This window comes from Camelus ferus, chromosome 9 (assembly GCF_009834535.1).
Source record: "Camelus ferus isolate YT-003-E chromosome 9, BCGSAC_Cfer_1.0, whole genome shotgun sequence".
In the NCBI taxonomy this organism is placed as follows: Eukaryota; Metazoa; Chordata; class Mammalia; order Artiodactyla; family Camelidae; genus Camelus; species Camelus ferus.
In genome coordinates this window covers 53978713-53994287 of record NC_045704.1, presented here as the reverse complement: position 1 = coordinate 53994287, position 15575 = coordinate 53978713, and the positions used below count along the sequence as shown (strand labels likewise).

At 45.1% G+C, this 15575-nt stretch overlaps 1 protein-coding gene across 1 annotated transcript in view; it reads left to right on the top strand.

Moving 5' to 3' along the window:
* The first annotated feature begins 1694 nt into the window (after positions 1–1694).
* CDYL2 (chromodomain Y like 2) overlaps positions 1695–15575 on the top strand; it is a 150111-nt gene continuing 136230 nt past the window's right edge. The window contains exon 1 of the mRNA XM_032486832.1: positions 1695–2132. Coding sequence (XP_032342723.1) covers positions 2109–2132 — 24 coding nt within the window. The 5' untranslated portion in view covers positions 1695–2108. The remainder of the gene's footprint in view (positions 2133–15575) is intronic.

The following is a 15575-nucleotide window of genomic DNA, read 5'->3' as shown; positions in this document are numbered from 1 at the left end:
ACCTACAGACAGAGAACTGCTTATTATTATTATTTAAAACCATGACCATTGGGAAAATATCAGTATGAAAGAGGAAGAGAACTGCTATAACAATTTCTACAGTTTCTAAACCAAATACAGTTATGTGTTTCTACACCCTCACTTTCTTTTCCCTCTCACCATTTTAATGTGGGATTTTAACTAGAAATTGGTATAAAATCTGTTGTTGGTATTGTCTGACAAACATTCATTGTGTACCCACTCTCTGCCAGGAATAGTGATGGATGCTTCTGATACAAAGATAAACAAGCCGCTGCAAGAAGAGGAAGAGTTTTCCAGATGGATTCAACGTGAAAGGACATTTTAGGCAGAGGGAACAGCATATGTGAACTCATGTGTTCTAGAATGAGCCAGACATGAAAACTATGTGGTCCAGATTCTGTGAAATTTATTTAAATTGGAAATTTTGGTGGCTTTTAAAAGTTTGACATCCCTCTAGATTAAACCCTTCCCTTTTTTATAATTTCCCTTTGCCATCTTCCTCCCTACAATGCAGTGCAGGGTCCAAATTCAGACACAAATAAGCTTCATGGAGTTCTGCTGGGATAGGACACTGCACGTACACAGAGATCCTCTATTCAATTCTCACATCACCTTAGGTGTGTATCACCATCTCCAATTTAAAGATGAGGAAAGCAAGCCTCAGGTGGGTAAAGTGACTTGTCCAGAGTCTCACAATTAGGAAAAGACTGAGGGAGGATGCACCACACTGGAGAAAATGACCAGCTGGGTATTTTGGGGGCTGGGATGAGGGAGACCCTTCTTCTCATTTCAGAAAAGCCTGCCTTCCCAGGTCCTGAGTTAATTCTATCTTTAAGCAGAAGGGTGACCACTTATACGGAATGAAGGAGGAAGAGATGACTTAAGAATGAGTTCGGATTTCAGACAGCTTCCCCAGTCCCTCCAGCTCTGGAGCCCGGCACACAGTAGATGCTCCATTTTGCTGAGAGGGTGAATCCTCCTCACGTGCGCCTGGTTGATATCTCCTCTTGGATTCAAAGTTCCTTGTGGGCAGGGTCCCAGTCTTGCCTATCCAGGGACACAGTGTAGTTGGGTAGAGTTTGGAAAATATTTGTTGAATAATGGATGAGTGAGTGAAAGAGGGGTGGCGGTTGTTTGTGGAGGGAAGGCCACGCCCGGCTCTACTTTCCAGGGTTTACCGGCGTGCTGTCCTGCCGCCTCGGGATAGCCCATTTCGTCCCTCCTCCCTGTGGCCTCCACATCTCACTAACCAGACTGGAGGGAGGGGCTATGCAGCCGGGGAGAGGCCGCGCAGCCCCGAGGGGCTAGGTCTCCCAGGGCGGCGCCCACTCCCTCCCTCCGGTGTGGGAGAAGAAGTGAGGCCCCCAGGGCCGGCTGGGCCCGCCTGGGGCCCCTTCCCCGCGCCGAGCTCCGCAACCCTCTACCTGCCTCCCGGCCGCCCCTTCGCAGTCGGGGCCGGGTGCGCCCGTTGGGCACCTGGCTCGCCATCCCCGGGGGCCCCGCCGGCCGCCTCAGGGGCTGGCCCGGGCGGCGGGGCGGGCCCAAGCGCTCCCCGGCTCCGGGACCGGTCCCCCGGGGCGCGGCCGGGCAGCCGCCCCCGCCCCCCCCCCCGCCCGGGGGGCCGGGCCGGGCTCCCGGGGGGCGGGGACTCGCCCAGTGGCAGCAGCGTCCGGGCCGGCGGCGGGCGCGGGGCGGCTTCCTGCAGGCGGCGCCGGGGCGAGCCGTTGCCCGCCGCAGCCACCGCCGCCGGGTCGCCAGGTCGCGGGGGCCGCGGCGCTCGGGCCGCGTCGGTGCCTCCCAGGCGTGCTGCGCGGCCGTCGCTGCTGCCCGCGCTCGTGCCGCCGCCGCCGCCGCCACCGCCGCCGCCGCTGCCGGTTACGCCAGCCCCGCCGCCGCCCGCTCTGATTCTGCGCATAGGCAGCCCCCAAGCCTGTCATTCTGCAAAAACACAGTTTACTCAACACACCACACACACTCACACACACACGCGCGCACACACACGCGCACACTGGCCCCCTCGCGCACACGCACGGAGGGCGCGAGCGAGCAGACGCGCACACCCGGCGAGCCAAGTTCCGCAGCCTGGCATGGCTTCTGGGGACCTTTACGAGGTACGGGGACGCGGGGGCGCGGGTCGGCCCCAGCCCGCGGGCGGCGGGTGGCGGGGACCGGGCCGGGGCTGGGGCCGGGCGCGAGCCGGAGTTGCCGAGCCCGCGGCGGCGGCGGCGGCCGGAGGGCGGCGGGGGCCGGGCGCGCCTCCCGCCCGCCGCCCGCCCGCCCTCCCGCGGCGCCCGCGCCCGCTCCCTCTTTCTCTTTCTCTCGCACACACACTCTCTTACTCCATCTACTTTGCGGCCTTGGAGGGGAAGGAGGAAGCCGGGCGGAGCCGGGGCGGGGGAGGGTAGCGGTCCCGGGGAGGTGTTTCTCGCCCGACGAGCCGCCTCGAGTGCAGAAAGTACAGGTAAAAGTCAGCGCCGGACGTGCCGGGAATTCGGGGGGCCGCGCGGCGGCCGGCGGGGGTGCGGGGCCGGGGGTGCGCGGCCCGGGCTGGGCCGGGGGCACGGGAGGGGAGGGGGGAGGGCCAACGGAGCGGAGCCCAGCCGGGGCGAGGCGGGGTTCTGAGGGGGCGGCCGCGAAGCGGGTGGCCGGGTGGGGGTTCGGGAGACACCCGCCAAACCGCTTCCCGGGGACACCCGGCCACCTCCCCCCTCCCCCCACCTGCTGCCCCCGCCACCGGCTTAGGGCCGGGGCGTGGGGGCGGTCCTGGCGGGTGTCGTGCTCACTGGGGGCGAGAGGGGGCGCTGAAGAGGGCCCTCGGTGGAAAGGAGAGAACATGGAAGTCGGGAGTGGGTGGTAACACGTTGCTAGAGGACATGGGATGAGAGCCCTGCTTCCAGTGCTCTTCGTCACCCTCAGTGGATACCTGTCTCCAGGACCACACAGGTGGCCAGCATTGGATTCTTTGAAAGCGTATCAAAAGTGGTCAAGGAAGACATTCTTAGTGCGCCATCTTTGAAACAATGGAGAATAGTCATGGCCTCTGGGAGCTAGGTTTTACTAGCTCTGGACACAACTGTTCCTTGCTTTTGGATTCCTGACAAGTGGACAAAACAAGAAGCAACCCTCTTTCCCTGGAGAGAATGCCCCAAAGAGGTCTTGCCCCAGGAGAAGATTCAGGATAAGGAAGCTAAGAGACCAGCCATCTTCAGCCGGAAGGCCTCCTGATCCTCCAAGAAACCAAAGTCAGAGATCAGCCTGGACCTGGACTCCCCTGCATGTAAATTGATTAACACTAGCCTGGTTCTCAAGGCTTTTGACTAAATTGAGATGAGCACCCCAAGGGGTGGAATTAGCCATCTGAGTAAGAGACTTCAGGGGTGATTCACCCACAATGAGCTTTTTCTTCTGGGGCTTCTGGACAGCTGAAGCTTTTCCGATGGTGTATTTGCTGGCCAGTGTGAAAGAAGAGTGGAAAACAGGCAAGGTAGCTTCCTGTGCAAGCAGGGTCTTTGGATGATTCTGGACTTGGCCAGGCCCAGTTGTGGACCACTAGCCAGTGCGGTCAGGTGCCATGTCATGAGGACACTTCAGTCCTGTGGAGAAGTCCATGTGGTCAGGAGTTGAGACCTCCTACTCTAACTTAGCAAGCATGTGTGTGAGCCACCTTGGAAGCAGAACCTCCAGCCCCAGTCAGGCATTCAGATGAACACAGCCCTGGCCAACATCTTGACTAAAACCCCATGATATATTCTGGGGCAGAACCATCCAGCTAAGATGTTCCTGGGTTCCTTGAAAGAATGATGCAGGTTGACCTCTTCTCTACCTTACTACCTTCCTCATCTCTCTACTGATAGAGAAGATGAAGTTGGATAGAGAGCTGGTGAAGAACTTTGGCGGATTGTGGCCAATGGGTCACCCAAGCACTTTTGCCTATTTCAAGATGGCAGAGCAATTTCTGAAACCAAAAGTTGAAGCACGGTAAAATGGGATGTTTGATTGAGCTTCCCGAAGTATAACCAACACTCTTAGGATATTGGCCAAAAGTAGATACTGTTCAGGGGCACAGCTCATCTTGTTGGGAGTGTGGATTTTTCTACACATTGATACAGAGTCGTGTTAGAGCTGCTGACCTTGCCTGGGTGGAAAGTCGCATCAAGAAGGCATATTAGGAGCTATCGGTATTTCTCCGTTTAAAGTTTGAAACTTATGAACCTTCTGGGGATAATTTCTTGCTTAATGTTCATCTCAAATGCCCTCCTTAACATTGGTAATTATGGTTGCCAGATGAGTCTGTTAGAGGGAAGTTTTCACACTGGCCTTGGAAGTATCTACATACCTCAGGAGTTCTTATTGAAGTTCAGTAAACAAGACAATAATAATAATTACTTCTGTGATAGTAGGTAGTTGTGCTAGATGTAAAATACTTTTCCTGTGGCTGATTATTTGCATAGTCATTACTAAAAGGGCTAAATTGCATTACAAGAATATAACCAATGTCAACAATTTTGTAGCCTATGTCTACATTACGTAACTTATACTGAGAAATTTAATTTGTTGTCCAAATTTAGCTTTAAAAGCAATTAAGAAGTTCTACCTATACATTAACATGTGTATCTGTAACTAAAATTGTTGCATGTGTAAAAAATAGGATGTTTATTTAAGGACAGACCTTGGAATATCCAGTATGCTGATTGACCTTGAAAGAAAAAAAAGAGAAGAAACCTGATACCATTCTCAATTATGGTATTACATTAATTAAATATGATACTCAAGTGTATCTAAAATGACATCTTGTAACTTCTAACCAAGAAACCACATTTTGAGTGGGCTAAGAACTATCATGTTTGTAATCGATATATCTCATGTGTGTGTCTGTTGACACTACCCTTGACCCTTTATGGTGAAGATGTGATTTGGATTATGGAGATTCTTCAACTTCTCTTTGGTGCTTCAGACGATTACATTGTAAAGAGTAAACTATACCTGAAGAGCATCTTTTAAGGAATAGGTACTGATTTTACAGAATGGCACAAATGGCGCAAATGAAAACTTTGTTTATGTAATGGCATTCTTCAGTCATAATGAAGAAATAAGCATTCAAGCTCAGTTTCCAAAATATTGATCTTGAAAGATTGTTCTGACTTGTTTCTTCTATAGCAGAGTTCTCATCATCTTCTGGTGTGTTATATAGCCATCACCTGTAGGAAGGTGATCTTAAATAGGGGTTGATCTTTTTAAAATCAGATATCTAGATACAAAATGAAATTTCTTGTCCACATGCTCTGGTCATAAAATGGCAGTCTGTGAGCCAGGTCTAGTCTATCATGTATTTTGTCTTGCCTTGATGGTAGATAAAAATGGACTAGCATACCTTTATATGGGGCATGTGATCTCTCACTTATTATTGTCCCAGTGCTCCCTGTTATCAGATACCCCTTCTGCTTCACTTTTACTTTACTTATCTGGCTCCAGAAGGCATTAGAGTTTGGAACCCCAGGGCACTAGTCAATCATTTGCAAGATATTTGGGTATCAGGAAGACATAATCAGTGAAATAAGGAGCCCAGTTGTCTTTTGTCCATCTCTGCATCCTTGCACATTCAAGTACTTGTTGACTGAATCAGTGAACGGAAGACTGACTTAAATATAAATGGAGTACCTTGACTGACCTTTGTTATCCTTGTGTTGAGTGCTACACTCTGTTCTTTTTTTTTTTCCTCCGGCTTGTGGTCTCTCAGCGTTGGTAACACCACGTTTAGGGGTGGCTCTCGGTTCTCTCTGGAAGGAAGTGTGCTGAGTCCGCTTCTAGAGAGTCAGACTTATTCATGAGAAGTATTGAACACATATAAGCTTCAACTGTGTGGCTTTCTATGTGGCTGTGGGGTGGTGTTTTATACCCTCCCCATTGTGATTGGCTGACATTATGGAGGAGGTCTCCACTTTGTTGGCAAAAATGTTCAAAGAGAATGTGGTATGTCTATAGAGAAAGTCGGTAGCAGCCAACTTGAAATTTATTGAGATGGACTTACTCGTGGCAGTTCCTGATGTTTGTCAATATTCAGTTTATTTATACTTCCCAATGTTCTATCTTAAAAGGGTGAAATGTGCCATTTGTTTTTTTTAGGGGGATTGGTATGCAAGAGTGCTTCCATATCTTATCTAATATATATGTGTGTAATTATGTGTATGTGTATTACATATTAAAAATACTGCTTCCATTTCACTCCAAATAAAATAAGTATCAATAATAATAGGATAATTTCAGTTTTGTTGAAAGAAATTTACTTCAGTTAAAAATCGACCCTGCTACAGTGATAAACACAGGCATTGCTGCTCTGGCGCTGTATACGCACATCACGTTCTGGAAATTACGCACTGAAAATAACAGGGCTTATAGGAAAAACAGGATTGAGGCAGATGGCTGAAAACCTTTGGAACTCTGTAACCAGAAACAAAAACAAGCCAAATATAATAAAAAATACAGCTCGGTTAAATCTCCACCTCGTTGGTGTTTGCCCTCAACGGGTCAGTCCATCTTTTATAGCCTTCAAATTGGGCCCCTCTGTAGATCGCAGACTTCACTAGCTTCTAAAAGGGACCATTTTCATTGAAATTAAATTTGGCCCAGGGCATAGCCCTCTGCATTCATCTGTGTAGGGAGAAGTCTTTTGTTGCTTCTTCATCTGTAATTTGCAGCTTTGCCAGTCAGGTTAACATAGTGGAAAGGTAGTAGTTCTTGAAGCCACAATTGGCCACTACTCATATTAAAAGTAGGCCCTTGAGTATGTTTCCAGCTTTGTTCTAAGGTCTTTGAACATCATTAAGTCTTTCTCTTTCCTTGTGAGAGCTTTTTCCTATGATTGCTTCAAAATAGTAACAAACTAAAAAAAAATTATGTAAGAATCAACATAGCTTGTTATACTGATGTGTTCCCCTGTTTACCAGTCATGCCTGGGGTGAAACACAGGTAGTAGCAGAACAGACGGTCTGTGATAGAGCTTCTTGAGTCTCTGTACCAGTGTTTGAAGAGGCAAATATTGTCAGAGAGAATATATTGGATGAGTTGAACTGATTCCTTGGCACACAGTAGGCACCTGATGAATATCTAGTGGGTGTATGATTCTCCCAGCTTTTGAAAGTTATTTTAAGTTATCCTCTGTGAGTAGATAATCAGCTTATGTTCAGGTAGTATAGACGTTCATGTGATGTCATTCTTCATTGCATAAGGTCATTTCTTCAGGGGCTTGAACTGTCCTTGAAAGGAACTTGTACAGCTTCTTGCATCCTGACCAATTGCTAAGGAATGGTGATTCTTGAAGGTCTTAAGTACTGGATGCACACATTTATATTCCAAAGATGTGGGTTCTTCTTCTGCATCTCTTGGATGATGGAGAGAGGCATAGATGTTCATTTGTTCATTTCACATTGATAGGACACCAAATATAAGCCAGGCACTAGGGAAATGACGAGATTGTGCTCCCTGTCTAGTGTGAGATATAGTCAAAAAAATAGGCAGTTTACAGTGCAGTGGGAAAAGTGTTAGTACAGGGTAAGATGGGCTTCTCGAGGAGTGTGGGGAGATCCAGCCTTGGGGGAATGAGAGAGGGCTTTCCAGAGGAGATGATGAATGTTGAGGAATTTAAATTAGGGAATGAGCATGATCAGGTTTGCAGGACTTTTTGAGAATATTTATCTTTTCTGTTTTTAGAAGCAATTTATTGTTGCACCTTGAAAAAATATAAGCATAAAGAAAAAAATTATAATTCCTAAGATAACTATTATTATACATTTAGCCTAAACTTGGTGCTTGTTAAATACTAATGTGATATCTGAATTAATTAAAATGTTAGCTTTTTTTGTGTAGATACAAATGTAAGAGTGAAGTTATTTTCTGTAAATATTTATGTAATTAAAAAAATCAAATTGGAACATAGGGTACATACTGTTTAAAACCCATTTTATTTATATATATAATGAGCATTTCCTCGTATCTTAAAATATTATGTCATAGCATGATTTTTAATGACAGGTTAATTTTCTCTTGAATACATGCACTATTTTGTGTATAACTCACTCATCCCCTGTTTTGGCCATCTAGATTGTTTTCATTTATAAATCATTTAAATATTGCTATTATTAACTTCCATGAACATAATTATTTTATTCCTATCATATTATTTTCCTCAGGATAAATTCTGAGAAGTGAAATTATCACTTGAAGAACATTAACATTTTTACCACTATTGATACATAATCTCAGATTGCCCCTTAGAAATGGACAGTGGATTAGGTTGGAGGAAGACTCGAAGCATGGTGATCAGTTAATATGCTCTTTCAGTAATTGAAACAAGTGGTGTTGGTGGCTTGAACTAAAGGAGTGGTAGTAGAGACGGAGAGAAATGGATGGAACTGAAAGATTGTAAAAGAATGAACATAATTTGGTATACCAGTCAGGATTATGTTTGGCTGCTTATAATAGAAAATATACAAAAACAGTGGCTTAAACAAGGTTTATTTTCTTAAATGAAATAAATTTGGAGTTAGGCAGCCCAGGGTTGGTGTGATGCTCTGAAGTTCTCAGGGTGCCAGGGTCCTTCTGTCTCTTTCATCTGCAGCTGTGTCTTCTGTCTCACTGCTTGATCCAAGATGGCCACAGAGCTCTAGCCATCTTTTTTTGGAAGAAGATTGAGGAAACTGGAAGGAAGGAAGGGCAAAAGTGGAGTTATCCTCTACAAACAGCTACCTAAAAGTTCCATACAATCCTGTTTCCATCTCATTGGCATGAATAATTATATGGTCACACCTAGCTGCAAAGGAAGCTGGAAGATGTGATTTTCAGCTGTACTCTCCTGATCCCCCCCTCCAGAAAAACTTGACTGACAGTATGTAGGGAATGATGGAAAGGCAGAAGTTCAGGGATAACTTCTTGGTTTCTGGTTTGGTTCATTAGGTGGGTGGTGGAACCAGTCATGGAAATGGAGAACCAAGTAAGAAACATTGATTGAAGGAAGTTGAGGCAGTAGAAAGGATATTGAGTTCTGAGTGTTTCTGGGACATCTGGGTATAGGTGTTCATAACACTAGGTCACGTGAGCCTGAAGCTCATAAGTGATACCTGTCATGGAGATAGAAGAGTGGAAGTCATTAGTGTATAGATTACAATGAAAGCCAAAGGACAATATATAAACGTGAGGAGGGTCCAATGATGGAGGACTGGAGAAAGTGGACATTTACAGAATAGAAGAAAAGAAAGAAGATTAAATTTAAAAGGGATAGCAAGAGAGGTATAAGGAAAAACAAGAGGCTTTGATGTTATGGAAGGTAATAGAGAATTGCATTTCAGGAAAGAGGGTATGGTCAACAGGGTCCCTTGGTTGAGTAAGTCATTGGTAACCTTAAGGGACATCTATTCCATTGACTGTGTTGGTGTGAGGGCTTGATTGCAGTGTGATGATAAATGGGGGCTGTAGGGAATTGGATGTAGAGACTTCTTATTTGGGTAACACTTTTAAGAATCTTGAGTGTGATAGTGAGGAGAGAGTGAATGTGATGTCTGTGGTAAAGTGGGAGAATGGGTTAACCATCTCCATTCTTCTGGTTCTACACATGCTCTGCTTCTTGGATGACTTGATTAACAAGATTGTGATACAGACTTTGGGTGACTGGACTTAAACATTCTTAGAAGAAATGATGTTCTGTGAACCCTACAAACCCCTCTCCTGCTGACCTAGGACAGTGGGGTCCAAGATGTTTGGTAATTTTAGCTGGAGAAAAAGAGTAGAACATGTTTAATGTAGTCACCCAGAACCTTCTAAATAAAATTTGGTCAAGGAAAAGGTCTTACTAAATTGAGGATAAGGAGATAAAGTTCTTCATTAAAGAGTTTGTTATACCAGCATTTCTCTGAGAGGAGAGATCACTGGGGTGCTATTGATAAATGAAGGTGGTGGTGTTTTATGTGTCAGTTATTCAATCAAACACTATAACAGGTTTTGCAGTGAGAGTATTTTGTAGATGTGATTAAGGTCCTTAATAAGTTGACTTTAAGTAAGGTAGTTTATTCTAAATAATCTGGGTGGACCTGGTTCAGTCAGTTGAAAGACCTTAAGAATAGAACTGAGGCTTACCCGGAGATGAAGGAGTTCCATCTGTGAATAGCAGCTTCAGCTTGGAAGAATTCCAGCTTACCCTTCCTAGTGATCTGCTTTATGGACTTTGGAATTACCTGGCCAGTCCCACAGCCACATAAGCCAGTTCCTTGCAATAAATCTCTTGGTATATATCCTAGTGGTTCTGCTTCTCTGGCTGAACCCTGATTGATACAGGCAGAGTTCTCGTCTACACACCACCATTTGATCACAGTGAGTAGCTGGACATGTCTTTTAGTCTTTTGAAACTTGACGGCCCCTGCGGTTTAAACGAGAGCTCTTCTATTTTGGAAATTCCTCTTTCTGATTGAGTCTGTTACTTCTTCACTTAAACACCTTGTTAGTGGCTGTTGTCATCTTGTTTGTATGCATGTGTGAAGAGGGGCCAGCCTAGAACTCCAAGCATCCTGCCATTTCTTGGTTTTGTGTTACACTGGAGTTGTTCTGTGGAGCCGTGCTCAGGATGGCAGGCAGAGGTGGTGCTAGACTCCTGCAGAGGCCTCTTCTGGGTCTGAAATTCATCCTTCCCTTGAGGCAGCCTCCTGCTCTGGTAGTTGAATGAATGATGGGCATTATGGAATAGCTCTTCTCAGTCCCGATCCATCCCTTCCTGTCCCTTCTTTCAGCTAATCGTCTTCCTGTGACATCAGCCAGGCAGTCTTAGCCTCTGGATGGAAGCTGAGGCCGCAAAGGTCCTGTAACTCCATTGAAAGGCCCATCAGTTGACCAGGCCTATAGAAATCTGTGATAGGGTTCTTGAGATGCCTTGGAGGGCCACGAGTTTGTCATTTTATGTCCTGCTTTCTCTTAGTATGAAGGGCACTGCTCCCACTTTATTCCTGTACACTCCCATTCCCCCATCTCTCCCAGAATCCCCCAGCATTGATCCATCACCACACTGCTTTCTAAATGACTTACAGAAGTATCAGTGTGGGAACTGGAGGGACATGTATGTGACACTGGGGCTCTGGGCCATGCTCTGCCATGCCAGGAATTCCCCTGCTGAGGTTGCCACCATCCTGTTCTCAGATTCTGATCAGGGAATTTTCCTCTTTGATTTTCATTTCCTTGTCTTCGAGTCCAGTGTTTTAAAAATTATATCTCAAGGGGTCTTACTAACAAACCATGGATCTTAAAAAATGATGGATTTAAATTTTGTTTAAAAATAGTTACTTTTGTTCAATGATCCATCAATCAAATATTTTTTGTTTGTCAACCATGCACCTAGAACTGTGCCAGGCACTGGGGCTGCAGCCATGAGTGTCTTTTAAACTGTTGTTCAGAGTGTGGTCATTATAAAACCTAACACCCATATATGGTTGTATACCACATTTTTAACATGTTGGAGTGTTCAGTACATTTAAAGGGGCAGCTAGGTTAACTCTTTTGTGTGTGTGTGAGCAGACCTCAGAATACAGCTTTTCCTGCCATCTGGAGACATATATTTGAACTTCTGGTAGATGCACTGTTTTAGCAATGTTGTTGGTCTGCAACATTCTTAAAAATTTTTAGACCTGTTCATGTCTCCTCCCTTGAAAGTGTGCAAGCAGACACACTTTCTAGCATAGTGCACCCCACTCAATTAAATACCACCCAAAGTTCAGGTGGTGCAGTGGTGAATGTTCTAGACATAGTGTAATAATCAGTGTGCAACAATAACTGAATTCTAACACTTTGTCTCCTTATGTTGTATATAAGGTAGTGTGGGGCCTTATTGAGAATTCTAGGTCCTTCTGCCATAACTTTTAAATTTGAGAGAAAAAATGTACCATCCATTTTAGGTTGGCTGCCCAGAGCTGGACTGTAGATGGAGAGTTGTATCCAGGTAGTTTACTGAAGGATGCTCTTGGAAGATACACCTATAAGGAAGTAGGGAAGGCAAGGCTGGACATATAGTGAGGCGGACCTGCAGTGAGCTTACACCTGAGGTCTCAGTGGATCCTTCTGAAGGCTCGGAAGCTGGATGGCCCATCAGAAATGTCCCAAATTGAGGCCAGGGAACTGGGGCTTAATATCCCTGCATCAACCAGCCACTGTTGGTCAGGCTGTCCCATATGGGAGGGAATGTTCTTGGGCAGGGCAGTTCCCTGTGGTGGGGGCAGTTCCCTTTCAGGGACACACCTGTGAGCCTTGAGCAGCACGGATATTCCTAGAAGCTAAGGGGTCAGGCACACTAACCCTGAAAAGGAGACCTAGATGGGCTATCACATTATCTACTCCACCATCAATGCCAGCTGTTCACTGGTGGGTGCATCTGTCTGCCCGAATACACATCTGTCACCTCGGTTGTATTTTGGGTTATTGGTTCCTCCCTTGAAGACGTTTGCCATTTGACAGCCTCCTGGGGCAGCCCAGGTCTTGAGTACGGACACACTAGCCATGTATTAGGATCCTGCTCATGGTTCCCTTTTCCCTCCATACCACATGCAGCATAGGGCCACGTGTGGGGAAATATTTCAGAGGCTGTCATTTCTGTTGGGTCTCCACCCCTTACTCCTGAAACATTTTCCTCACCTCACTCTCCCACTTCTCAGTTGCCTTTGTGTCCTCATCTTCCACTGCCTATTCCTTAAACTGAAGCTTCCTATAGTTCTGACCCAGGCTTCTTCTGTCCTCTCATCGTGCTTTAGTGACTGTCTGGGTGATTCCCAAGTCCCTGACGCTTGCCTGGGTTTTGTTTTTTTTTTTCTTTCTTTCTCTTTTTCCTGAGCTCCAGAGTATCATCTAACTCCCTTGGGATCTTTGAACTCAAAATATGCAAAGTTGAACTTATGTTCAACCTGTGTAAGACTTGCTTTTCCATTTGGGTTCATAGCCTCAGTAGTACCTCCATTCACCTGTTCCTTAGCTAGAAATACAGCCTTTGTTTTGCCCTGGCACCTGTCTATTTTCTGTTGTATCAGCATCTTGAATATTTTTTGAATCTGTCCTTTTCAGAGTCACTCTTACCACATTAATTCAGGAGACAACTCCCCTTGCTTGGGTTTCTCCAATACCTCTCAGTTGATATCTGTGCATCTAGTTCAATATTTCTCTTTACTGTACTCACTGAGTTCTTTCTAAAACCCCCATTTTAATATGTCTCTCCTGATGAAGTGTCTTTAAGTGATGTGTAGTCTGATTTGACCCTTTCTCACCTCCTACTAGTTCTCTCCTTACAGCAGATGATCCATCCAGAGAGATCTGCTCTCAGTTCTTGAACACTCCATACACTCTCCTTTAATCACACCCTTCCAGGTGACTGGGCACCCTCCATTACCAACTCTGCCACAATTCTGCTTCCTTGACCTACTCACCCTTCAGGTCTCAGCTCAGATGTTGCTCTTCCCTGACTCATCAAGGGTTTTCTTTAGGCTCCTGTAGAACCTTGTTCTCTCATCATCACACTCATGTTAATGTGTTGTAATTTGTTATCCTATTTTAAAAATCTTCCACTGGATTGTAAATTTTGAGCAGGCAAGGGTTCCATCTTCAGCACCTAGCACAGTGCAAAGACTCAGAAAGAATTAATGTATTCAGGTCTTTCATTCACATGAAAGTTGAAATTGTCTCAGATATCTCTACAGTCTGTTTTATATGAAGCTCGAAGGCATTTTCAGTCTTTCAGTTTTCCTAAAGACATAAAAGTCTTGAGTCTGTTTTCTGTGTCTTTATTGATCAGTTGGTCAATGGACATTGGTTTCTCATAAGCAAAACTCACTGACTGCATTCAGCTTTGTGTTATCAGTAAAGCTAATACAGTCTTGTATTCAAAGGATTATTGAGTCTTGGAGTTGGATGGGAGTTTTGGAAGTCATCTTCGTAGTCTTTCACTAACATCTCCAACAAGTGATCAAAAGTGAAGGACTCTTACTCTATTGAAGGGGACAAATGCTTGAGATGCTAAAACTGGCTGTTTGCCTTCACTAAAATCTGAGTGTGTCATCCAGGAGGCAGAGAGGATATCTTCCTAGACTATTTTGGAGAGTCGCCTTGGAAGTCTTGACGTCATTGTTGCTTTTTTTATGCAAGACTTGGTAAAGGAGGTCAATGAGGCTCAGCATAGCCTTGAGTCCTGTTTAACTCTCTTGTTGTTGAAGAATGGGGTTAGGACGTGCCTCACCCACTGACATCATAGGCCTTGAAGTTAGGGGAAGCACTTGATGTCTAAACTTTTCCTAGAAATCCAAACTCATTTATTGGTGGTTGGAGGTCAGATCAAAGTAATGGAATCCAAGTCTCCTGTTGCATTAAAAAGTGAATGGCTAGTATTTAGTGTACTGATAGTTACATTACTGTATTTGCTTGTCTGTGTTGCCTCCTAAAGCCATGTTTACTTTGAAGAATATGGTACATGTGAAACAGACTTGGTTAAGGTCTTGCAGTTAATAGAAGAGAAAGGGAACCACACAATGGCTGCCTTTGGGTCCAACAAATGTATGGACTTTCTTCAAACTATAGACCTAATTTTCTCTCCAAATTCATGTATATTTTGGTACCACATTGAAAGTCATAGATTGTTTTCTTATCTTGGTTATCAAACATGGCAGCAGTTGTGAAGTCTTTGCTATCGTGAGGCATTTCTGTGTTTTATTACCCACCATTCTCCCACTCTTGTGTGGCTAAGTCTATGGTATTGACTTTTTGGGAAGCTGGTGCAAATCTCATTCACTTTTGACTTAGTGAGTTGCTATATCTTTTGAAGAAATCTGATCTGTGCTTCTTGTTGATGATAAAGAGGTTTTTGGAAGTGCAGCTTCCTACGATTCTTGTATAAAACAATCTTATCAATTATAGTAAAAATGGTCATAATAGCATTTATCATTTACTATGTGCAGACATTGTCCAAATCGTCCCAGGCATTATCTCATTTAGTCCTTCCTGTGGAATATGTACTAGTAGTATCCTCACTTTATGATTCAGAAACGGAGGCTCACAGCCACCAGAGGGTGAGACCAAGACTTCAGCGAGGTCACTGGAGGTTCTCATCTCTTGATAAATTATAAAATGCCCATGGTTTTCCTTCTAACATCCTTCCTTTTGTTACCCGGTGGTATTTCTGCTAGGACACTGTTTTGCACCTGTGCTTTACACAGAATCTCAGGTATAGGTCGGTGAGTGTTGCACCAAAAACAAGAAGAGAAACAAGAGAATATTTCTGCTCCTTTGTGCTTATAGCATGAAAACATAACCATGTATGCTGTATTGTTCAAGATGGCAGATGACACAGGCCAGCTTGAGTGTTGGCATGTGCAGCAGTTCTGTGAAATGAGTTAATTGGGATGAGGAATCTTCCATTTGAGTCTGCTTTACTGTGTTGCTTCAGAAATAGTGATGGCTCTGCCCACCTAGTAATTATGATAGAGGAACCAATTTCAGAGGTCCTCGTGCTGGGCGGCCTCTACTCAGGCTTTCGCATTGAGGAGAAG